Source organism: Zalophus californianus, chromosome 4 (assembly GCF_009762305.2).
Source record: "Zalophus californianus isolate mZalCal1 chromosome 4, mZalCal1.pri.v2, whole genome shotgun sequence".
Lineage (NCBI taxonomy): Eukaryota > Metazoa > Chordata > Mammalia > Carnivora > Otariidae > Zalophus > Zalophus californianus.
This window is the reverse complement of record NC_045598.1, coordinates 91,992,272-92,012,015: the sequence shown is the minus strand read 5'-3', so window position 1 is coordinate 92,012,015 and position 19,744 is coordinate 91,992,272. Positions and strand designations below refer to the sequence as shown.

Here is a 19,744-nt window from a genome sequence, read left to right as displayed (position 1 = left end):
CTCATAGAGATGTTTTAAATCAATGCATTTGCTTTAGGGATAAGGCAAGGTTACAGGCCCCAGTAGTAAGTCCTAGAGTTGTGAATTCTCTGCTCTGTACAGTCATTGAACCTTCAGCAGAGCTCTGTTAGCCTTTTTTAGCCTCAGTTTCCCGTCATATAAAATGGAGCACTATCAGAGGCTTTGAAGAGAAAATGTTTTGAAAACCTTGGAGTACCATATGTGTGATTTATGTCATTTTTTAATAAGCCTGTTGATCTAGCTAATGACTCCACAGGGCCCAATTATCAGCCAAATGATCCTGATAAATACCAACTCCAGAGGAACACGTGCATAAAAGGAGATACATGAGATGAGGTGGTTTTATCACTTGGCAGGGTTGGGTGACAGGCTTGGGTGGGGGTGGCAAGAAGGGGGGTGAGTCAAGATTGGCAGAAATGTGAGAAGCGTATGTGTTCTTTTTTTTTTTTAACCTTCATGATTACATCAAAATTTTAACTTGTTAATATGATTGACAGTTCTTTGAGGCACTGGTTAAGAGGGAACGTGATCTTAGGTCAGACCTGGCTGGATTCAAACTTGAGTGGTGACCATGGATAGATTAATTTCAGTGAGTCTTGGTTTTTCCATCTATAAAATGGGTGTCCTAATATCTATGTGTTAGATCATTGTGAAGATTAAATGAGATGTGGGATTTAGTGTGTATTCATCCTCTATTATATCTTACAATGATTATTTCTCCAAAGCTTCTGATGCATTACCCATTAGATGCTCAAATATTTGTTTATGCACTTGAATTTTTTTTTCCTGGCTCTCATGTTCCTAGAGAATCATCATGGGTACTCATAGAAACCAAATCTGGATTGAGAAATATGTACTATTTATGTCCTTGGACTTGGGATTTTAAGAACAAGGGTATAAGGTGAGAGAGAGATTATCTCACCCTAGTCTTTCCTGAAGCTGTGGGAGATGAAGGAGAAATAATAATCCCACTGTCATCAGATCCCCGGTCATTTGGTTCTGGTAGTTTCAAGTTCTATAGTATAGTTGTTTACTTATGGTTTTAAAGAATTTACTGTTATAAAAAAAATAAGACTGCTTCTCATTTAATCACTACTTCTGCTTCATTAAGCTCTAGTTTATTGGAGTCAGTGACTGTGGTTTTAAGTTGACAGCTCTGAAATGGCTCCTTGCCGGCTTCGCCCTCGATTGTTAACTGAGCCGCGGCTGTTAGCTTTGCCCAGTACCCACCTCTGTGAAGTTTGGAGAAATAGTAACGAGATGTGATGGATACTTCTCAGGAACTTTGCTTGGAAGCACAGCAGACCAGAATGTTGGGGACTTATTTTTCCTTATGTGCATCTCTCTTTAGGCTAACATTTCACCACTCCCCGGCCTGTGCTGACCCTCTCTTCCAGTTAGTGTGACTTTTCCACCAGGCCCTTGAGCCCGTCATGTGCTCTGTGCGTCTCCATCCTTGTTCACATGGCTTTCCTCCTGTCTGAATGCCCTTCTAGATCTAGTGGCTTTCTTCTTTACTCCCCTGCTGTGGAGGCTAGCATTTAACTATAGTATTCCATCTCATGTTCACTTTCATTCATTCAATGTTTATTCCCCAGATTACAGTCTTAAAGGTAGGGGCCATGCTCGTGCTTTGCCTTCACCATTTCTGCCTCACATGGTGCTAGGGAAAGAGCAGTCATTCAGTGTGTGGTCTGGAATCAGACAGAGAGGGGTTTGCATCTTTGCCCCGCCACCTACCAGCTGTGTGGCTCCAGGCAAATTACTGAACCTCTTCGAGCCTGCTTCTTCACCTCTAAGGGAGTAGTGGTATATTATATCGTAGGTGTTCCGTACAAGTTCACTACCATCGTTGTTGTCCTTTACTTCAACGATTGCTGATTGCACACCTTCTAGATGTTGGGCATTGTATTGGATCTCAAGTCCTGGGAACTGATGGTGGGACACAGCAGACGAGACCCCTGTTTTTACGAACCAGCAGAAAACATGAATGTTAAACAAATATGTAACTGTACATATGGTAAGTACCCAGAAGAACAAAAGTAACGGCAGGAGAGTAATTGACAGAGGTCCTTTTAGTCTGGGGGCATTAGGAAGGACTGAGTCACTGAGAAATTATTTAAACTGAGACTTGAAGATGAATAGAATTTGGTCAGTAGGAGTATCACAGGGAGAACCAAATGTTCGAAGGCCTGGGGCTGGAAAGAGCTTGGTGTGCCCAAGGATCTGGAAGCAGGCGGGGGTGGCAGTGAAGGTTTCGTCCCCACCCGCAGTGGCTCAGTGGCTGGCGACAGGGGCCTACCACTTATCACTTCTTCCTACGACGTGGGACTAAGATGTAAAAAGTAAATGCTAACTGTTTTGAAATTTAGCTCATTTATTGGGCATAATGAGAATTGAGATATCCCATGAAAGTGAATTTTTCCAAAACTAAGCCCACCCTTTTAAGTGCCAAAGGTTTTTTTGTTTTTGTTTTTGTTTAATGGGAATCTTTCTAAACTATTTCTCTGCCTTCTTAGTCAACACTATGACCCTGGATCATTTAAGAAGAGATTAAACTATGCTATGCCACTGCTCACATTATTTTAATGCAGTGTGGCATTCATGCCCTCAAGGTCTGTTGAGATATGTGGGGCCATTTTCTCCCCTTTCTTTGAACAGCCCATTTTCCACTTGTTGAAGCTTACTTTTTTGTTCTGCAGAAATGATAATCCCCTTGCAAAATCCTGTTCTTTTTGCTGCTGACCCTGTCTTGAGACACACTATCCCCTAAATTTTATTTGCTTCTTCTGTGAACTAATAAAATGGATTACTAATTGTAGGTAATTCTGACAAGTTTAGCAAATTGATAGAGTGATGGTCTGCAGGTTTATCTTAGAGGTCAAATGCATAGATTTCTACTGCACAGATCCTGGCATCAGAGGTCTCCCTTGCTTCCTTCCAGTGAGTGTTCAGGTCATTGGGGTTTCTATCTAACGCAGGTTGCTGTTGCTCTCCCCTTTCAACACTAAAGTATTGTGGAGCCCGGAAGCTGAGTTGGTTTTTGTTTGTTTTGAACAAAGAGCAGTGGAAAAGCAAACGGAGTGGTTAAATTATTGATGAGTCATAGAATTTTAAAGCTTATAAGGACTAGAGGTGTTGGCACTCCAGCCCCCTCACCTTGGTGGTGAAGTTAGGTTGCACTGCTCAAGTTCACACAGCTTTCGGCAGAGCTGGAAATAAAATTCATATTGACTGTTAGCCCAGTGCTCTTCTCTGTATCGTCTTGCCTTGCAGAAATCTCTGAATAATTGAGTAAGTATGAAAACTTGTGTAATGTTTTGTGTTTAGCGTTTTCATTTCTAAGAATAGTCTCCATGAGAACTGGAACATTTGTGATCTTATTTTTAGCTCATGTTTTATGATCTCAGCAGCGCCTTATTTAACAGAACTGAATTCTGTGAAGATTTCCTTCCTGCCTGCAAGAGCATCACCCCGGCTGTGTCCCAGACCTCTTCTGCACCGCACTGTGTCCTGTCTGTCCCTAGTTGAGGTTTGGAAGCCTGAATCTTAAATTTCCAGCTTCTGTGGGATCACCAGGGCCTTGCCTTTGTATGTTATTTCATTTGATACCTATTATTCCACTGAGCGAAGGAGCATAATTCAGTTTTACTTCTGAGGAAGTGGATTCCCAAGAGAGAAAATAATTTGAGCCTGTTTTTCCAACCAGTGAGTTACTGGACTGGGCTTTCACACCCACTTTTGTAGTTGTATTTTCACTCTGACAGGCTGTCGTCTCTAGATTAAAGGTCTAGCATGCTTAGACTTCATTTTTAGACTTCTGTAGGAAGTGTGTTTTGGGGTATAAATGCTCCATGAGCACAGAACAGAGACTCTCACTACTGTTTCCCCAGGGCTCCAAATAGGGCATGGCGCATGGTAGACACACAGAGGTACTTGTCCAAAGAAGGAATGTGTGTGAAGGATGCCATCATGGGATTCATTCCCTTGTTTACTAGCCAGAGAAGTGGCTCCTGATGGCAGAATGGTCGGGTCATCTACGAGTGGCTTTTCACCTGGGGTCAACCCTGTGAAACTGACCCACATTTGGTTCATACCTGATCAGGTATGTAACTAAGACAGGCAGAAGTTTCTCATTACCAAGTTTTCTTTCTAAGCTACAGTGACTCGCACGACCAACTTTAAGTTCTCTGAGCTATAGCAACCGTAATTTAATTAGGCTTCTGGTTTAATTAGATAACAAAGGATAACAAAGTTATCCCCATGAAGCATGTTGTGTTTTGTGGCCTTTCTCTTTTTCCAGACAGAGCTAGCGATTGGCTACAGGACCACAGAAATGGACATTTATGTTCATTCATGGTCTCTAAAATGTGTGGACCTCAGACTTTAATATGGTAGGCAATAAATGCATGGATAAATCTTATCATCAGCTGTCAAGGTGGATGTGTTTCAGAGAAGGTAGTACAAGCTGTCCCCTAATTTCTACCATAATGAGTCCCTGAAAACCAATTTGGTTATAAATGCCAGCCAACGATTCCCTGCTGCCCAGAGCTTCCCTACTGGGGGCAACAAATGGCTGTCAGTGCCATCTGGGACATTAGAAATCACTGTTCAACAGGTGATGAACGGAAGACTATGAGTGTGTCAGTGAATAATGACGTTGGGATGTGGTATGAGGAAGTCTACCTTAAATCGAGACCACCTATTTTAGTGTGGCTGGGAGGAGCGGGGCTCTCTGACCTGTCCTGGAACCTTCTGTTGCATCCCGTTAGCCGGTGTAATAGAAGAATAAACTTGACATGGTCTATGTATACTTTTTATACCACTCTTTTATATATCCCTTTTTCAAAATAAAAATAACTAATATAGTTTTTATTTTTATTTTTTTAAAGATTTTATTTATTTGACAGAGAGAGACAGCGAGAGAGGGAACACAAGCAGGGGGAGTGGGAGAGGGAGAAGCAGGCTCCCTGTGAGCAGGGAGTCCGATGTGGGACTCGATCCCAGGACCCTGGGATCATGACCTCAGCCAAAGGCAGATGCCCAACTGACTGAGCCACCCAGGCGCCCCTATAGTTTTATTTTTAAACATGATTCCTGATAGTCGGAGGTGGGGTGGGGAGTAATTCAGGCAGTCCAGAAAAACTGTAAAGAAGAGAAAGTATCCCCAGAAATTCTACCATTTAGAGACAGTTGCTATTGATTTTCTGAAGGACCTCCCTTCAGGTAACTTTTAACCATAAGGACCCACACACTGCTTGCTTCGGCAGCACATATACGTAAGGACCCACACAGGATTTTACACACTCTTCTGTCACTTGCTTTTTAGGCAGTACGTTGGGAATATCCTCCAGTGTCAGTGAATACCAGAAACATTTTCAGCAGCACCCACTATGTTTCATTGCACGTTGTAGCATATTTAACAAAGCTTTAACCTTCACCTAGAATATACAGAGAGAACGATATCTTATGTATCTTATGGCTTTGTTACATGGATTAAATGATAATGTGTTAAGACGCCTTCACACAGTGGACGGCCTACAGGGAGTGCTCAGTAGTTATTAGCTGCAATAGACATCCAGGTACGAACATCCTTTGTCAAGACGTGTCATTATCCCCCTGCGACGAATTCTTAAGGGTGGGGGTAGGATTGCTGGGTCACATGATGTGGACATTTTCAGTTCTGACTCACATCACTGAGCAGCTCTGCAGGAAAGTGGTAGCACGTGATACGCTCCGTCCCACAGTGCACCCAGGTGCCTGGTCTCCGTGTCCTCCCTGGGTACGCTCTGTCAGGCTCTTCTGGAAGGTGGAAATGTCATTGCATTATTTTTCTTTGATTTTCTTTGGATTACTAGTGAAATTGAATAGCTTTTCACATGTTATTAGCCATTTCCTTATCCTTTGTGAATTGCCTGTTTGTGTCTTTTGCCTACTTTCTTTGGAGGTCTTTGTCTTTTTCTTATTGACTTGACAACTCTTTTCTATAATGACCCTTTGTCTTGTTTCAAATAATTTTTCCATTTTTTTCAACTTGCTATTTTGTGTTTTGCCATTAAAAAATTTTTTTATGTAGTCCAAGTAATTCCTGTAGTATGTTATGTGTTTCAGTTTTTGCATCATTTTTTGAAATGGTCTTCTCATTTTAAGATTATAAAAATAGTCACTCATACTTCTAGGATTTTCAAGATTTGAATTTTTATATTTAAATCTTTGCTGTAGGTGGAATTTATTTGGGAGTGGGGGTAAGAAGGGTTTTAGGGATCCAGCTTATTTTTTCCAGAGAGAGAGTTTTTCCAACCCTTTGACCACTAACTTGAAATGCTAGCTTGATCATACACTAAAAGAAACCTTGCCCAGTCTTGGAATTCGTTTTGTTCCAATGATCTGTCTTGTCTATTCCTGTGCCAGTAACTGTGCTAGGAGATTAATAAATCTCTCTCTAGGAGTGGCAAGTTTCATGCTCATCTGCTCCTGATTGAATCAAGCTGACATTTTTACATAGCTCGTCTTAAACTGCTTGGTTTCTGAGCTTCCTACCATAGGGTATGATTCAGTAATTGGAATTACTGTATTTATTCGGTGGCCCCTCTGGATACTGGCTTTTGGATTGTTCATCATATAAACAGTATATTTACATGGTTTCCCTTAATTTTGACCTGCTTCTGCATTGTACATTTGGCTGACATTTAGCAATATGAAGTGGCCAGATCATGTTCTCTTTGTGCTAAATAATCTACCTCTTAGGCATACTGCATTGGAGCAACACGGCTGTTGTTTTCCAGAAGTAAAACGGGTTTCAGCTCTCCCCACCTTCTCCATTTCAATTGTCGTGTATACAGCTAGCATAAAGCATCGTTTTTGCAACACTGCTTGAGGTAGACATTCACTGTACCTTCTGTTGGCCGGACTCCTTGACTCCTACATATCTACATGTTTTTACATGTTCAGTATGTTAATATTGTGGGCCATTCATTGGTAGTATTGTGCTGAAGGTTTGGGGTTTTCTCCTTTTTAAAAGGGATTATTCTGCCTTTCAGGTCTTCCTAGCCACACAGCCTTGTCCTCTGCTCATATTTCTCTTATTCATCTTACTTTGCCTTGATTGGAACAATTGAACCATAACTTATCAGTTGATTCTGTTCAGCTGTATATACCACTGGAAACCATGACTATTTGAGTAGGTGATCCTGTGGCCCCATCTCCATTTTCTGTGGGCATTCAGTCAGAGGTCCTGTTCTTCTCGTACACATTTCCTTTACTGTATTTTTATTTTCCTTCTATTCCCACCACAACTTGTCTGTCCTGATCTTAAAATTCTTTTTTTTTAATATTTTAAAGATTTTATTTATTTATTCATGAGAGACAGAGGGAGAGAGAGAGAAGCAGACTCCCCGCCGAGCAGGGAGCCCGATGCGGGATCACGACCTGAGCCGAAGGCAGACGCTTAACCATCTGAGCCACCCAGGCGCCCTGATCTTAAAATTCTTATTCATTTGAACAAGCACTTAGCACATCTTCTGTATACTCAGCGCTTGACTGGTGGGTGACAATGATATGTTACTCGTGCTATCCTTTGACATTTCTCAGAAGGTTTGCGGGTGTCCTCCCATTTGTTTTCCCTGCACAACCACATCCTCCCGCCATGTTGCTATTGCTCGCAGCCACTCCTACCTCTGGACGCCCTGCTTAAATCTCAGTGCACAGACCACTGTTTCTTTGCACTCAAATGTGTGCATTTCTGTTCTATATCCTCTGCCCCCGGCCGGTGTCTGCAAACACTTTGCTGCGTGCAGGACATCCTTACCAGTTTGGGCCATATGGAGTTGATGGTAATTATGGTGGGGAGCAGAGGAGTGAGGTCACTGTTAGGTGTATAAGCACCCCAGAACATGTCCTAGTGTTAACCGTGTTCCGGCTGGCAGAAAGGGCATAGGAAGAATCCCTGTTCAGCCATTATTTACTGAAATGTTGGTAACCATGCTAGAAGGAAGATTACACACAGGTCAGTAATGTTGGTGGCAGGGGGTTGTGAATAGACTTGTACAGAGATATTTGTGGAGCACTTAAGACATATAAGACCTTGTGCTAGGCCTGATGGGTAATACCAGACCACAGTGCCTGCCATCTAAGAATACCTAGTGTAATCTGAGGGGTAGCCAAATATGTAAATAGTTATGGTACCAGCAACATCCATAAGTGCTGTGAGAATAATATCTAGGAGGAGATCACGTGAGCTGGGATCATTAGGAACCGGAATGGTTGGTTTTACACGGAAAGTTGAGATTTCAGTTATCTTTCAGATCTTTTGCACTGGTGTAGTCCCTCTCTTATGGCTGTCAGGAAAGGAACACCCACCATGTAATACCAAGCGGCAGCAAACAACTTCAGAAGAACAGAACTTTCTTTTCTAAAGTCAGCATTAAAAACTATTTTCACTGGGTATAGAATTTTATCTTTACAGTTTTCCCCTAGTTCTTTAAAGATCCTGATCCACTGGCTTGCACTGTGACTGAGGAGAAGTCCGCTATGATTCTTTGTTCTTCTGTATGTAATGTCGTTTTTTCTTCTGGATGCTTTTAAGATTTTTATCACTGGTTTTAAACATTTTGAATATGATGTGCTTTGGTATAGTGTTCATTGTGCTCCTTAAGTTTGGGATTTGTGAGCTTCTTGGCTCTCTGGGTTTATACTTTTCATTAGATCTGGGAAACTCTGGGCTCTTCTTTCTTTTCTGTTTGTTTGTTTTTTTTTTTCTGTTCCCATCCCCTCCATCTTCCAGAGACTCCTATTACATATATATTAGGTTACTTGAGGCTCTATAGCTCAGTGATGCACTGTTCATTTTTCCTGCTTTTTTTGCTGTGTCTCACTTGGATAGTTTCCATGGGTATGGCTTCGAGTCTATTAATGTCCTCTTCTGCAGTGCCTCCTCTCCTGTTAATGCGGTCCAGTGTAATTTTCACCCCAGACACTGTAATTCCTATCCCTAGTAATCCAGTTTGAGTCGTTTCATATTTTCTATGCCTTTATTTAGCATGCTCAATCTGCTCTCTAATTTCTTGAACCTGTGGAGTATAATTACAGCTGTCTTCATGTCCTTGTCTATGAGTTTTATTATCTGTGTTATTTCTGGGTCAGTTTGATTGATTTTTCTCCTCATTATGGTTCCTGTTTTCTTGCTTCTTTGCATGCCTGTTTTTTTTTTTTTTTTTGATTGAACGTTGGACATTGTGAATTTTATCTTCTCTAGTGCTGGGTATTTTTATATTCCTATAAATATCTTGAACGTTGGTCTGGGGCATAGTTAGGTTCCTTGGCAGTGGATTGGTCCTTTTTGCTCTTGGTTGTTGTTGTTTTTTTTTTTTAAGCTTTTTAAGGCAAGACCAGAATAGCATTTAGACAAGGGTTAATTTTTCTTTCCATATGACCTTTTCTTTCCACCTGAGGTTTGGTCTGTTGTTAGATCTGATTTCATTTTTCTCTTTTACTTTCACTAGTATAAGAATGTTAAAGACTGGAATATAAAAAGTTAGTTGCATTTGCCATAGATAGATGGGTTTTTTCAATGAGTTTATATGTTTTCAAAAGTAAAATGTAGTTGGTTATTGGAAAGGAAAAGGAGAGAGGGCTAAGGGTAGCAGAAGACCACAATTAGACTTAATAAATCTGGCCTACATTTCCAGAGGAACTCTTTCTTTGGATGATAAATGAGGCCAACTCTCCTTTGAGTTGTTCAGGTGAAGCTGGGTATTGCTGGTGATATCTAATGACCCTCCTCCTTCTGTGACTGGGCAAGAGGAAAATGTGAGTAATGCCAGTGTGTATTGACTGGCTGGATCAGGTGTGTAGAGCTTTGTCTGAAAAGTGAGAGTTGCAGATCCTGATTGGCTCAAGACTATATTGTGGCCTGATCAAGATAGCCAGGACTCCAGTGATGGAATTTTTCTTTTATCCTAGTCAGTTGTGATGACCAGAGCCTTCCTTGGAAAGATAGCCTGTGTTTAGATGACTGTGAGCCCATGTGGTCTCTCTGGTGCCCGTGGGAACTCTGGGTATTCCTGCTCCTCAAGGAGTTCATTGACATAATTTCAGACACTATATCCTCACTCAAGAGAACAGGCCATCTTGCTCTGCGTGGAATATCTTACAAGACACATTGCTGTGTCAGTTCCAGATGTCTCTAGCAGCCCTACTTTTTCTCAGATGCTTAGCAAGCTTACCTGTATGAATGGCCTTTCTGTCCTGCAGAGGCTGTGAGAAGCTCTGCCTGAGCATTTGAGAGTTAAGCAGCATTTCGCAAGCAAGCCCTCCGTGAGGCACTGATTGTACCATTTCCAGAGATTGTACAAGAGCTTCTGCTGATCTCACAGGTACTCACAGTCGAGGGGGGAAATAACATAGGTGAATACAGAAACCCGTTCAGGAGGACCACGAAAGAAAATGAGAAGATAAGCAAAACAGTTAGTGTTTTGAGTCGTATTTCTTCAGACTTCTCTGTTGGGGTAGTGGCTGCAGTGACCAAGTGGCTGGCATCCCACCATTTATGGACGTGTTCTATTTTGAGACGGAGTTTGTGGTTTGGGAAGGATATATAATCATTTTCAACAAATACTTATGGAGGGTGTAAAGTATCATGTCAGGCACAAGGAATACTAAGAAGTATAGAGTTACGGCCTCTGCTTCTAAGGAACTGCTCATACTCGGAAAGGGAGGGCATGCTTAAGATGAAGAAACTTAATAAGATATAATAAGTCTTTGTAAGTGAAAAGCATAATCGTCAACATTTAGCAGAAATATATACTAAACTGTTAACTGCTCGGGGGTGTGGGGCTTGAGGTGGTAGGGCACGTGGTTGGGGAAGAGAAAAGATCTTCACTTTTTATTATACGTTTGACCCGTGAACAACAAGAGTTTGAATTGCACGGGTCCACTTACATGCAGTTTGTTGTTGTTATTGTTGTTTGGTAAATGTATTTTCTCTTCTTTATGTTTTTCTTTATAACATTTTATTTCATCTAGCTTTATTGCAAGAAGATAGCATATAGTACATATAACATACAAAATGTGTTAATCTACTATCGATGATATTGGTAAGGTTTCCAGTCGACAGTAGCCTATAGTAGTTAGGTTTTGAGGGAGTCAAAAGTTATATGTGACTGTTTGACCGTGCTGGGGGTTGGCACCTCTTTCCCCCACATTGCTCAAGGATTGACTGTATACATCTGGTATGGTTGGAAATTTTACTAAGTACCAGTATTGCCTTTTTGGAATTCTTTATCAGTTAAAAAAATGATAGAGAGGGGCAATGGGGTACATGGGTGATGCACATTAAGGAGGGCATGTGATGTGATGAGCACTGGGTGTTATATGCAGCTAATGAATCATTGAATGGTACATCAAAAACTAATGATGTACTCTATGTTGGCTAACTGAATTTAAATTAAAAAAATAATAAAATAACATAAAAATTAAATGTAAAAAATGATAGACTAGAAGATTATACCCAGAATGTTAGCCTTGAATATCTGTGTGATAGGATTATAAATAATTTATATTTTCTTTCTTGTACCTCCCTATTATTGCCCACATTTTCTATAATGGGTATGTATTATTTTGTAAATAGAGAAAGTATTTAAAAACCAAAACCCTAAAGCATCCGTGATGATTATTATAACTACATGTCAACATGCATACTGTATCTTGGATATAATGTACCAGCTTTCCCTTTTCTTTTTCCTCAGTCTTACCATAACTGCTAAGACAGTTCTTCTATCATAATTCATCATCATCGCCACTATTTATTTATTGATTTATTTTTAAATATTTACTTTGTTATTTTAGAGAGAGAGCAGGGGGAGGGGCAGAGGGAGAGAGAGAATCTCAAGCAGACTCCGCACTGAACACAGAGCCTGACATGGGGTTCGATCTCACAATCCTGAGTTCATGACCTGAGCCGAAGTCAGGAGTCACACGCTTAATGGACTGAGCCACCCAGGTGCCCCCATCGTCACTATGTAAAGGTGAAACAGGGCATTGGCTCTTGCTTCTGTCCCTTGCCATTTTGAGTGAGTGAGTTAGCCTAGGAGCAAAAGGAATCCATCTATCAACTACTCAACTATACTGTGAAGGCTGCCTAGAAGAATTCAAATTATGCCGATTGGGTTACAATTATTTCTGTCAATGTGGGCTGTGATCTCTTGTTTTAAAGCATCCTAAGAATACTTTCTATATCTTTATATTTAGTTCTGTTGGAAAAAGCAATTAGATTATTCCATCTCCCCATCTGGTGCAGTAAGAAAACTCATCTGCTTGGCTTACTTTGCATGAGAGAGAATTTAAATGTCCAAGTTATTTGTAATTTGGGTTAAGTAGTTCAATCCTGGCTCTCCCAGATTTTTCTGGGAATTCATACCCCCTTATAATTATGAACTTAATCACTTTGAAAGTAATAGTGTTCTGAATTATTTAAGGAAGCCAGAGATCGGAAGACAGATGTCATTTCTAAATAAATTTTTTTTTTCCCTTATAGCATGTGTTTGATGATCTCAGTGTCTCAGTATCCTTGTCCTGGGTTGGCGATGGCACTGGGGTAAGTAGTATTTTGAATCTGTTAACTCAGTGTAGCAAGAAGAAGATGGGGATTTTAGGACTTTAAACACTGAATGTTGTTACTTTCTGAAATGGTCTCCAACCTCCATTGCAGAAAACGCATGTTTGCAATACAGACTTTCAGGAAGCTGTGATTGGTTTGGTTTTGCTTTAGAACTGGGAACATCTTGTGACCACCTTCTTCCATAATAGCAGGATAGACACCTTTTTAGTTTTTGGCGGCTGCTTGGCATCAAGATGAGCAAGAAGAAGAAAGAGGAAGGAGAGTGCCGTGTGCTCCAACGGGAGCCTCACAATACTTGGGAAAACCCCTGTGTAGCAGCAGAAAACTGCACATTGCACATCTTGGCATTTTTCCTCCAAACTGTATTGTTCCTGTGTCCTTTCCCACAGTTAGCGTTGAAGGACTGTGGCGCCCATGGGCTCGCGGCTGTTCAGCTCCATCTGCTGTCTCTTCCCCTGCCACAGGGGAGCCTGTGCCAGGACTGGTGGCATGGAGGGAGAGTCTGTCAGCTCCTTATCCTTGTATATCCCTGTATATACAGCCTCCACGGAGGAGGGTGCACCAAGGGTGGCCTCGGGTCTTCGGGTCTTGAGTCAGGGCTTGGCGTTGCCCAGCTCTGTGTCCTTCCGTCTGAACAAGGGTGGGGGCCACAGCTCATACCCTCTGGTATTCTGGTAATGTATAGGTCATAGCACTGAGGCCCATGACGGTGGTATCAGGAATCAAAAGAAATAGAATTTTGGTGTTGAAAAGCAAGTTATAGATTTCTTATTTTCATTAAGTTTTAAACTTGTAGGATATCTTTAACCATGTCTCAGTTTCTTCTAAAATTTGAGTAGCGCACCAATTTCCATGATTTATCCATTTGTCTAAGATGGTTGGTATCTCTAAGATTTCTTGTTATATGGCTATTTGAGACTTCATAGTCTCTCGTACTAATCTACTATCAAGAGTCTGTTTTTCATGCATATTTGTGTCTAGAAAAGTACTTATTTGAAAAATTAATTTCCCAGAGAACTAACAGCGAGGAGAGGAAGGAAAGGGCAAATGTATATGACATAGTGACCTCTGTTAGAACGCCCATACTATCCTAGCCTCTGTAAGCAGAAAGAGGGATGATCTTTGCCTGAGAATATCTTACAATAATAGAGATACAAAATAGTTAAACCCTTCCTTTATTATAATGTGTAGTTGATTAGCCCTGCCTCACTACTTCAGGTGTATGTGATGGGACCATTTCAACAAAAGGAGCTGAGATCTTGAGTCATTGTGAGCCCTAGTAACGTGGTCCTTCTTGGGTTTCTGATATTACAGTATAGGCTACCACAGAGCAGGGCTATTGGCAATTTTTAGATGTTGATTTAATCCCATCACATGCAAGCATGTAATTGGACTATCTTTCTTATTGACTGCATGCTTTTGTCTCTTCCCAGATCATTCTAGTCTTGACTACCTTCCATGTACCACTGGTAATTATGACTTTCGGACAGTCCAAGCTATATCGAAGGTGAGATACATAACATGTGGCTGGGGCATTGGCTGAGTAACACATTGTGAATGTAAGTTCCCTACTTTTATCATAGACATGATGGAGTCTAAAATTTGATTTGAAGGATCTTCTAGCCATCTTAAATTTTCACCAGACTGTCACACTCAGCACACTGAGTGTCTGCTTAGCAACCTGCTTAGCAAGAAGTATGAAAAGGGATCTAGTTCCGAGGAGATTAGGCTAACCTCACTGAGTGGCAAAACAATAAAGGAAGATGAAGGAAGAGTCCGTAGGGGTCTGTATCTCTTCGTTTAAATGGGTATGTATTTGTGGGAAGGTAGCATAGAGTTTAACCATCTTTCTATTTATTATGAGTTTTTTTATATCACTGAAATAACACAGAATGGTTTTTATGAATTAACAATCCTCACTACCTTTCAAGTGAATGTGATTTATCTTACAATAAAATGGACACGTATTTTGAGCCCTAAGCAGGTTGTTTCCGGATCAGTAGGGAGTTCCCAGGTCAGACCTAACCCAAGTGCGTCGCAGTGTTCACACTGGTAATGATGGTGGCAGTGTATGTTCAGGAACCATAATCTATACTGTGACAGTCACAGGGTTTTAGAGTTGTCTTCTCAAAGGTACAGCTTGGTTAAATAGTAGGTTCTTTCTCTTAATTATAAGATTCAAGACCAGCTAACTCTCAGAAATCGCTGATTGTCTTCTCAGTCATTTGTGTCTATCCCATTTTCCCCCCAAGGGACCTAAAGAAAGATGACATCCCAGCAGATGACATAGAAACTGCCCCTCAGGGCTAAGGGAGCTCCCAGGAACCATTGTACTCTCTCAGGGTTCCTTCTTTGACGGTCGGCCTTGGTCTAGGACGGGGTGAACCGATGTTGAAGCTCTGAGATGGAGCAGCCCAACCTCCCTTCCCTAGTAGGCCTGATCACTGCCTGCCGCTACTGAGCCTGGAGCCGGTGCTCCCTGCCCTTCAGCACAGTGATGTTGGCTTAAAAATTGGCCAAGAAGGAATTGCCATCTTGAAATTGCTGTACGCTCCATGAAAGCAAGGTTCTTGACTAACTCAGTGTTCTCCACCAACTAGCCAAACAGCTGACTCATAGCAGGCAAGCAGTACATACTAATTGAATGAATGAATACCTTGGCTTCTCTGTAATTTTTAGGCTGATAGTATTTTTTATTTGTTTGATAAAGATTGATAATGCATCATAGAGTCCCCATGCTAGAAAGGGCTGTCATTTATAGGTGATTTTGTTTATTCAGATAGAACAGTAGTTGAAGCATTTCAGATAGATGAAAAGTATCCTGTTTGGGGAGGGAAAAAAATTTTTTTTTTAAATTTGTAACTTCAATAACTCTTCCCAGTGTTTAAAAAACCTTGCGGTCATAAAATCTTTCCTTATGGAAAACAACCATATTATAAAACATTTGGAAATTTTAAAAGAAAGAAAAAATTCACCCTAAAAAGTAAAGTGTAATCTTAACTTATTTACACTTTATTATCTGGATTTTTCCCTTTCATATTATTCATATGGCTACATAGTCTTGGGAAGCAGCGTGGTCCAGGGTAAAGTTGCCAGACTATGTTGGCAAACAGGCCTGGGATTGAATCTCGGCACTGTCATTTGCGAGCAGAATGAACTCGAACAAGTCATTTAACCTCCCTAAGTTTTTTGTCATCTGTAAGAGAAAGATGGTAACAGTGGTCACCACAGAGCCTTTGCAGGTTATGCTTTGCAGGCTGGCGTGGAGTAACAATGCCGTGGGCCTAGATGGCATGTAGCCAACCTTGCTGGCGCTGCCGTGCCAGTTGTTAAAGGAATTTGAGAGCCCTTGGGCCAGCTGGTAAAGAGTGATTGCCTGCCCCCAGATGCTCCCATGGCTTCTGCAGATGCACATGTACCCTTGCCCCTGCTGATATGCAAGTATTACTAACACCTGGTGTTACAGTCTATATGCATTCCGCTTGTTGAGTGCTCATACCATGGTAGTTTTCATATCCCCTCTGCTAGTAACTCATTGATTTTGTTACATTGACAGAACTTACTTAATCACTATCCTCGGGGACACCTAGGTTGTAGCTGATGTTTTCAGTATTACTAATGCTGCTGTGGTAAATATCACCCATGTTTGCATCATAGAAGATGCTGATTTCCAATTCATTTTTTTAGTAGCAGATGAAAACCTACCTCCTCTCTGATGGATCCCTACCTGTTGTGAAGGCTGTTTACTAAACTCTTCCTCTCCAGGTTGAATTAACTTCTGTACCTCTTGCCTCGGTCACTTTCTTGCTTACCTTCTGAATTCACTTTTTTTTCTCTACACTGCTCTTGAAGTGTGTGGCTAGAACTGGACCTGACAGGTTCATGAGTCATACCCAGGGGGGAGTGAAATGTGTTTTCATGACTCTTTTCCCCGTCCTTTTACTTTTCAATTCTGTGCTTACTTGAAGACAGCCAAAAAACAAAACAAAAGCAGTATCACTAAGTGTTACTGTTAAAATACCGACCAGCATCTGACTCAGCCCTTTCCATCCTATATTTGTCTAATCTTGTGAGAAACCCCTAACACACAGTTTACTAGAGAGCAGTCCTATTTGTTTCTCATGTAGTTTCATGTGACTGAGCTTCTGTGTCCTGTCACACAGCAGGGTTCTTGTTTGGTTGTTTATTGTTTTGGCCAAGGTCATTTTGAATATTAATTCTTTCCTCCCTGCTGTGAAGTGAGACCTCCTCCAGAGTTTAGGTGGAAAGTGTAAATAGGCCTTGTTGCTTCTCCCACTGGGCTGGCCTGGCCACTCTGAAGGCACTCGTGTTGTTGGCCCGCCAGTCAAGGGGCACGTGGTGCTTCAGAAGGGAGGGGCAGGTTGATTAAGAGGAGTCCTGAACATGGTGAGGTTGCCCAACTGAAAAATAAAACAAAAGCCTGTTGAATCCACTCCGAAGACTCTTCTGTTTTTCATAGGTCTCACGATTATATTATTTATCGGATTATCTTTCTGTACTAAATCTTATGTGGTCAAAGGTTCATTTGGGATTAAATAAAAGACACTTGATCACATGCCAACTGTTCTGAGTCTTAACGGCTCAGAGGCTCACAGGGGTAGAAGAAAGTTGTGTCTGTTACCTACGCCAAGTTAGAGGGAAATGTACTTTGATCTTTCGGTTATAAAAAAGAATTGTGGGAAGATTGGGGAAATAATAAATAACGTCCTTCTGCATTGATGATTAGGAAAAATTGGATAATATATGAATATCTTCAATTTAAAGGAGTTATATTAGAATAGCTTTAAATTTGATCCTCTGTTAAGGAATAATTTATATAATGGATTGTAAAGTACATTTGCCTCTTTCAAATGTGAAGTTAAAAAGGAAATAAACTAGGGGCGCCTGGGTGGCTCAGATGGTTAAGCGTCTGCCTTCGGCTCAGGTCATGATCCCAGGGTCCTGGAATCGAGCCCCACATCAGGCTCCTGGCTCAACGGGGAGCCTGCTTCTCCCTCTCCCTCTACTGCTCCCCCTGCTTGTGCTCTCTCGCTCTCTATCAAATAAATAAATAAAATCTTAAAAAAAAAAAGGAAATAAGCTAATGATTAAGATGATAATTTGGGTTTTGGCAACGGAAAGATGTTTTGCACGCTTTTGTTTGATGGCCTCTTGAGTTTAACTTTTCATTGTAAGATCAACTTAATGAAACACATGGAAGCATTATTCTACATCAAAATTCTGTACCCAGTTACCACAAAACTGCTGCTATTTTGGGGCACCTGGGTGGCTCAGTTGGTTAAGTGTCCAACTCATGATTTTGGCCCAGGTCATGATCTCAGGGTCATGAGATCGAGCCCCTGCTCCGGCTCTGTGCTCAGCGGGGAGTCTGCTTGAGATTCTCTCTCTCCCTCTCCCTCTGCTCCTACCCCCAATAAATAAATAAATCTTAAAAAAAAAAACTGCTGCTATTTTATTTGTGATTTTTATTTCCTGTTGAGAGTCGTTCAACTTTTGAAAATTAGTAAGGGCATCTTGAAATGACTAAATTTCACGTTAAATTTTATTCCATTGTCAATGTAAATTTTTAAGGATGTTTCTTGAGGTAAAAAAAAAAGTTAATGTAAAAGTATCAACAGATATTAAAGCAAAGCTTAGTAAACTGACTTCTCACGGTGCTTGGGTCGCTCAGTCGGTTAAGCATCTGCCTTCAGCTCAGGTCATGATGTCAGAGTCCTGGGATTGAGCCCCACATCGGGCTCCTGCTTAGCAGGGAGTCTGCTTCTCCCTCTCCCTCTGCTGCTCCCCCTGCTTGTGTGCGCTCTCTCTCTCTCTGTCAAATAAATAAATAAAATCTTTAAAAAAAATAAAAAATAAACTGGCTTCTCCAAGACATCTTGTATGACAGCCTTTTTAATGATATGCTTGGTTTTCACTGCAGTAGGTTATTAATAATGACTGCATATTTTAGTTACAAGGTTAGCATAAATTCCATTACAAAATATATTTTACTGCCTTTTTTTTCTTAAAGAAAAAGTTTATTAAAATGCATGATGATGGCATTTTTACTACATCTTCACTTTTACAAACTTAGGGCATATAAAAACATGAAACTAGGTGGTTTTCATCATTTGGGAGATATTCCCATGAAAATACATATAAAATTGCCTTATCAACTAAAGCAAAAAAGGGACACTGGATACATACTCATGTTCCTTCTTATTATTCACAATATCTTACCCCCTTTGTTTTCCCACTTGTATTTTCAAAATTTCTACAGAAAACATGTACCCTTTTTTCAGTAAGAATAAAACAGAATAAAATATTAAAATAAAAGGACATAAGGTAGTATTAGACCGTGGGGGTAAAAAAAAAAGAGAGAGAGAGAGAGAGAGAAACTAAAGTATTGGGAGTTCAGCTTAACGTGAATTCAAATTCTGCCCATTTTACTGGCCAGTCTGTGATTTCGGGTCTGCTGTGATGTTGCCACATTTTAATAAGCTACATTCTCCCTGTTGGTCTTTTAACTCGAAGCCTCAGTACAGTTGGTTGTCGTTGTTCTTCAGAGTCCCCGTGTACACTGAACTGGCGAGTACGAAACCATTGCTCCCAGGGGAAAGAAAGAAAGAGTTCAGCTCCCGCAAACCTCTGCTCACAGCATTCATTTTTGTTCATTGATCAGTACATAATCTTGTTTTATGTGCATTTCTGTTGAAAGACACCTTATGTAATGTATATTGTTGATTCATTAACATTGAGCTCATAACTCATGCCCAGAAGATGCTTATCTAACTCACATATTTTTTCCATAAGGCACATCAAAGCCTTCTTGTACTCAGGAACACTAGCCCTCTAACACTGTGCTCGGGTGCTGTTCGAAACAGTGGAATCAACAACAAAAAACACAAAAGTGCAAAATGCACGGCACTAAATATACTGTGAAGAAGACACTTATTGACAGTATTAGAGCTGCAACAAGAAGACAGAGCGTCCCATATTGGACCTCAGCTGGGTTCCTTAAATGTTCATCACTCTGTGCGTGCCTGCAGTTGACTGCAAAGTGCCACGAGTAAGGGTTACAAATACATTTGAGTGAGTCTCAGATTT

The 19,744-nt window shown here is 40.9% G+C and overlaps 1 protein-coding gene across 2 annotated transcripts in view; it reads left to right on the top strand.

The window, feature by feature from the left end:
• The window catches only part of SORT1 (sortilin 1), a 63,781-nt gene that overhangs the window by 7,691 nt on the left and 36,346 nt on the right, over positions 1 to 19,744 (top strand). For both annotated transcript variants that reach the window (XM_027571574.2, XM_027571566.2), the window contains exons 2-3: positions 12,554 to 12,613; positions 14,071 to 14,144. In XM_027571574.2, the coding sequence (XP_027427375.1) occupies positions 12,554 to 12,613; positions 14,071 to 14,144 (134 nt within the window). The remainder of the gene's footprint in view (positions 1 to 12,553; positions 12,614 to 14,070; positions 14,145 to 19,744) is intronic.